Below are 6,233 nucleotides of genomic sequence, written 5' to 3'. Positions count from 1 at the left end.
GTACAATTAGTTGATTTTTAGTACGGTTATTGATGAACTCAAACGATATCTTTTGTATCGTATGGATTTGGGGTAGAACATATGAGGGATATGGCTGTTGAACAGGAAAAATGAGGTCTGCCCTTCTATGTTGAAGTTCATAGAAAATCAATTTGCATGGTTTTGTATGGATTTGAGGTAGAACATATGAAGGATATGGCCGTTGAACAGGAAAAATGAGGTCTGCCCGGCGCGTCCGCGGGCGTATAAGGGTCAAATTAGATGACCGCGACTGTTGATGCTCTGACAAGTACTACATCATTTGTTTTGTGAAATTTGTAAATTATCCTTCACACTGAGGCTTCACATCTCAAACGGTCAACAATTAGCAAAACAGCGATAAAATTCTCGAAGTATATTAGCTTACGATTAACCAAGGGCATGCAAGCAACATAATACTCGGTACATAAATGAGCTTCAGCTCAGAGGCGCTCGAGCTCCGGGTTGTACACATCGCTGGGCTGCCGAACCTGCTTGTGCGGCAGCGGCTTCACCCCCTCCGCCGCCGTCTTCTCCTTCGCATCCTCCTTCTCCAGCTTTGCGGCGCCGCCACCACCGCTGACGACGTCGTCGCCTCCGCCTCGTTGCTTCTCCGCCGTGTCTGCACCCAGGAACTCGCGTGGGGCGCCATGGTGGGCAGCCGTGCCGTCGACCTCGCTTGCCTTCGCCCGCTGCTCCATGGCTGCACGCGTCCTGTATCCGTACGCAAAGGGCGTCTGTTACTTGCGTGTCTCTCGCCGGTCGCTCCCTCGACCGCTGTTTTGTAAGTGCGCATGCGCGCACTGTATGCCCGTGCTACGTGTGCAAGCATGCAAGCGCTACGGCCGCCGCTGCGCCACGTCGGAAGGGTACGTGTACAGTGACCATCTGTCCTCGTCTCTGGAGTCGGGTACGGAAGTGTGTATAATTTCGAATATCCATTTCTGAGACTCATCTGGATTCGGTTAAAATAAAATTAAAAAATTCAACTCTGTTTTGCATGGTAGATTATTTGGTGAGTAGGGTGCCCTTAAATTTCATATCATTTCAACATATGAGTAGCTCTTAACAAAAAAACTAAATCATAACAATACATGATCAGTAATCTTTTTTATAAACCACAAATTTGTATTTTTTATCATAGCTATTCAGATGTCTAAATGATCTGAAATTTAGCACACACCTCACGCATCAAATTATCTACCATGCAAAAAAATGATTTAAAAAAATCTAGTATTTGTTTTGGATTTTTTTTCATCGCGGGTGTAGATGAGCGTGGGCACCGAATCGATGCTTCTATATAATTCGCGCAAACTAAGTTTACACTCAATTTATGATAACAGAAAATCTTATAATTTTTTACAAGGAGAATAAGATAAAAAAGACTGAACAAATTGACCCGTTTATGAACTAGGCTGAAATCATACCAATTATTTATTTTATTCTGCAAGAAAATTTTCAATCTATTCATCAACTTCATGGCAGTACAAAGAACATCATAAATAAAAAAAACTACATCTAGATGTGTCGATCATCTAGCGACGACTATAAGTATTGGAGCGAGCTAAAGGCGCGCCGCCGTCATTGCCCTACTGAAGATGGGCATCATTGTGCTAAGGCCCCACAGAATCAACGCACCGGCACAATAGACGAAGAACAAGTGGGAAAACAAAGATGAGAAAAAACAAGTCCATGACACGGCACGTGTCAGGACAATAGTAACATCATGAGAAGACACAAGTAGAGAAGTGATGTTGTCGAGATTATCACAATACCAAGACTTAGATAGTTGCCAAGGGCACTCTCGTTCGTTTCGATCCCCAGCGGCATGGTATACAAGAACATCCACGATCAACGGATGTCAAAGCATGACCGCAGGCTCCGCCAAAAAGGGGCAAGATACTAGAGAAATGCAAGCCGAGAGAGTGTCTTCGAATAGGAACCTTGAGAGGGGCTCCATCATAGTAAATCAAGACGATTAGCAAGTTGGGGAGCCACCTTGCGCCACCTTTGAACAAAAATAAACCGAGGCTACATCAAGAGCACGAAGCTCCTCGCAGCACAATGACCGCCATTGAAAGGAACTGAGCAAGCACAACAGCTGGAAGTCAACGTCGAGGCATCGCATGGAGGGTTGGGCAGGGGGAGCAGTTGTCGACGTACAAACAGAGACAAAACGAGTATAGGTGCACTCAAGATCACGATCAGGGAGATTAACAATAACAATGCAGGGGACTGGCGTCATGCTCGCTCAAGTATAGGATCCAAGTAGGGATTTCTCCCGAAGTACACATATACTCAACCATATCGGGGATCAAAACAACACTATCAAGATGGGAAACAACATGAAGTGTCACCGCAGTCTCGGACACCAGCATATGACCAACCATGAATTTCTCCCAATCCCCGGCCACGCCCCCACGCGACAAACACAACGCAAACGGCAAAAGCATCGGGGCGTGCTATAATGGACGATCCCAAGGTGAGGTTATTCCTTTTGGCAGAGCAAGCCGACAAGCACCTTGACATCAAGGGCGCCAACCATGTTTCCTCGGCGGGCAAGGAAGTCCATGAATGTCGACAATCCACCGGGAGAACTAGTGTTGGGGAACGCAGTATTTCAAAAAATTTACCTACGATCACGCAAGATCTATCTAGAATATGCATAGCAACGAGACGGGAGAGTGTGTCCATGTACCTTCGTAGACCGAAAGCAGAAGCGTTTAGTAACATGGTTGATGTAGTCGAACATCTTCGCGATCCAACTGATCCAAGTACCGAACGTATGGCAACTCCGTGTTCAGCACACGTTCAGCACGATGACGTCCCTCGAGCTCTTGATCCAGTCGAGCCCGAGGGAGAGTTCCGTCAGCACGACGGCGTGGCGGCGGTGATGATAAATTTACCGTCACAGGGCTTCGCCTAAGCACTACGACGATATGACCGAGGTGTGTAACTATGGAGGGGACATCGCACATGGCTAAAAGAAGACTTGGCGTGCCTTTGGGGTGCCCCCTCCCACGTATATAAAGGAGGGGAGGAGAGGAGGCCGGGCATAGGGGGGCGCTCGCCATAGGGGAGTCCAACTAGGATTCCCAATCCTAGTTGGAATCCCCTTCCTTTCCAAGAGAGGGAGAGAGAGGAAAGGAGGAAGAAGGGAGAAGGAAAGAGTGGGTGCCGCCCCCTCCCTAGTCCAATTCGGACTGGCCATGGGGGGCGCGGCCTCCCTTGTGACCCTCCTCTCCTTTCCACTAAGGCCCATGAAGGCACATGAACTTTTCGGGGGGTTCCGGTAACCCCCGGTACTCCGAAACTACCCGAGCCATTTCGATGTCCGAATGTAACCTTTCAATATATGAATTTTTACCTCATGATCATTTCGAGACTCCTTGTCATGTCCGTGATCTCATCCGGGACTCCGAACAAACTTCGGTTCATCAAATCACATAACTCATAATACAAATCATCATCGTATGTTAAGCATGCGGACCCTATGGGTTCGAGAACTATGTAGACATGACCGAGACACATCTCTGGTCAATAACCAATAGCGGAACCTAGATGCTCATATTGGTTCCTACATATTCTACGAAGATCTTTATCGGTCAAACCGCATAACAACATACGTTGTTCCCTTTGTCATCGGTATGTTACTTGCCCGAGATTCGATCGTCGGTATCTTCATACCTAGTTCAATCTCGTTACCGGCAAGTCTCTTTACTCGTTCTGTAATACATCATCCCGTAACTAACTCATTAGTCACATTGCTTGTAAGGCTCATGGTGATGTGCATTACCGAGATGGCCCAGAGATACCTCTCCGATACACGGAGTGACAAATCCTAATCTCGATCTATGCCAACTCAACAAACACCATCGGAGACACCTGTAGAGCATATTTATAATCACCCAGTTACGTTGTGACGTTTGATAGCACACAAGGTGTTCCTCTGGTATTCGGGAGTTGCATAATCTCATAGTCAGAGGAACATGTATAAATCATGAAGAAAGCAATAGCAATAAAACTAAACGATCATAATGCTAAGCTAACGGATGGGTCTTGTCCATCACATCATTATCTAATGATGTGATCCCGTTCATCAAATGACAATACATGTCTATGGTTAGGAAACCTAACCATCTTTGATTAATTAGCTAGTAAAATAGAGACATACAAGGGACACTCTGTTTTGTCTATGTATTCACACATGTACTAAGTTTCCAGTTAATACAATTCTAGCATGAATAATAAACATTTATCCTTATATAAGGAAATACAAATAACAACTTTATTATTGCCTCTAGGGCATATTTCCTTCAGTCTCCCACTTGCACTAGAGTCAATAATCTAGATTACATAGTAATGATTCTAACACCCATGGAGTCTTGGTGCTCATCATGTTTTGCTCATGAGAGAGGCTTAGTCAATGGGTCTGCAACATTCAGATCCGTATGTATTTTGCAAATCTCTATGTCTCCCTCCTTGACTTGATCGCGGATGGAATTGAAGCGTCTCTTGATGTGTTTGGTTCTTTTGTGAAATCTGGATTCATTCGCCAAGGAAATTGCTCCAGTATTGTCACAAAAGATTTTCATTGGACCCGATGCACTAGGTATTACACCTAGATCGGATATGAACTCCTTCATCCAGACTCCTTCATTTGCTGCTTCCGAAGTAGCTATGTACTCCGCTTCGCACGTAGATCCCGCCACGACACTCTGCTTGGAACTGCACCAACTGACAGCTCCACCATTCAATATAAATATGTATCCGGTTTGTGACTTAGAGTCATCGGGATCAGTGTCAAAGCTTGCATCGACGTAACCATTTACGACGAGCTCTTTTTCACCTCCATAAACAAGAAACATATCCTTAGTCCTTCTCAGGTATTTCAGGATGTTCTTGACCGCTGTCGAGTGATCCACTCCTGGATTACTTTGGTAGATCCCTGCTACACTAATAGCAAGGCACACATTAGGTCTGGTACACAACATTGCATACATGATAGAACCTATGGCTGAGGCATAGGGAATGACTTTCATTTTCTCTCTATCTTCTGTAGTGGTCGGGCATTGAGTCTGACTCAACTTCACACCTTGTAACACAGGCAAGAACCCTTTCTTTGACTGATCCATTTTGAACTTCTTCAAAACTTTATCAAGGTATGTGCTTTGTGAAAGTCCAATTAAGCGGCTTGATCTATCTTTATAGATTTTGATGCCCAATATATAAGTAGCTTCACCAGGTCCTTCATTGAAAAATTCTTATTCAAGTATCTTTTTATGCTATCCAGAAATTCTGTATTATTTCTAATCAACAATATGTCATCCACATATAATATTAGAAATGCTACAGAGATCCCACTCACTTTCTTGTAAATACAGGCTTCTTCAAAAGTCTGTATAAAACCAGATGCTTTGATCACACTATTAAAACGTATATTCCAACTCCGAGAGGCTTGCACAAGTCCATAAATGGATCGCTGGAGCTTGCACACTTTGTTAGCACCTTTAGGATCGACAAAACCTTCTGGTTGCATCATATACAACTCTTCTTTAAGATATCCATTAAGGAATGCAGTTTTGACATCCCTTTGCCAAATTTCATAATCATAAAATGCGGAAATTGCTAACATGATTCGAACAGACTTAAACATCGCTACGGGTGAGAAAGTCTCGTCGTAGTAAACTCCTTGAACTTGTCGAAAACCTTTCGCAACAAGTCGAGCTTTGTAGACAGTAACATTACCGTCAGCGTCAGTCTTCTTCTTGAAGATCCATTTATTCTCTATGGCTTGCCGATCATCGGGCAAGCCAACCAAAGTCCATACTTTGTTCTTATACATGGATACCATCTCAGATTTCATGGCCTCAAGCCATTTCACGGAATCTGGGCTCATCATCGTTTCCTGATAGTTTGTAGGTTCGTCATGGTCAAGTAACATGACCTCCAGAACAGGATTACGGTACCACTCTGGTGCGGACCGTACTCTGGTTGACCTATGAGGTTCGGTAGTAACTTGATCAGAAGTTTCATCATCAGTATCATTAACTTCCTCACTGATTGGTGTAGGAATCATAGAACTAATTTCTGTGATGAAATACTTTCCAATAAGAGAGAAGGTACAATTACCTCATCAAGTTCTAATTTCCTCCCACTCACTTCTTTCGAGAGAAACTCCTTCTCTAAACAGGATCCATTCTTAGCAACAAATA

The 6,233-nt window shown here is 44.2% G+C and overlaps 1 protein-coding gene across 1 annotated transcript; it reads right to left on the bottom strand.

The window, feature by feature from the left end:
• Positions 1-369: 369 nt before the first annotated feature.
• Positions 370-803, bottom strand: LOC125555882 (uncharacterized). Its single transcript, XM_048718691.2, has one exon. It carries the CDS (start codon positions 717-719, stop codon positions 462-464), a length of 258 nt encoding a protein of 85 aa, XP_048574648.1. The 5' UTR covers positions 720-803; the 3' UTR covers positions 370-461.
• Between the last annotated feature and the right edge of the window lie 5,430 nt (positions 804-6,233).

This window comes from Triticum urartu, chromosome 5A (genome assembly GCF_056163025.1).
Source record: "Triticum urartu cultivar PI428250 chromosome 5A, HENAU_Tu73, whole genome shotgun sequence".
Classification (NCBI taxonomy): Eukaryota; Viridiplantae; Streptophyta; class Magnoliopsida; order Poales; family Poaceae; genus Triticum; species Triticum urartu.
This window is presented reverse-complemented; position numbering and strand designations above follow the sequence as displayed.

Excerpts from the sequence above, each read along its gene's own strand:
- LOC125555882 (XM_048718691.2), bottom strand. The coding sequence starts at position 719 with ATGGAGCAGCGGGCGAAGGCAAGCGAGGTCGACGGCACGGCTGCCCAC.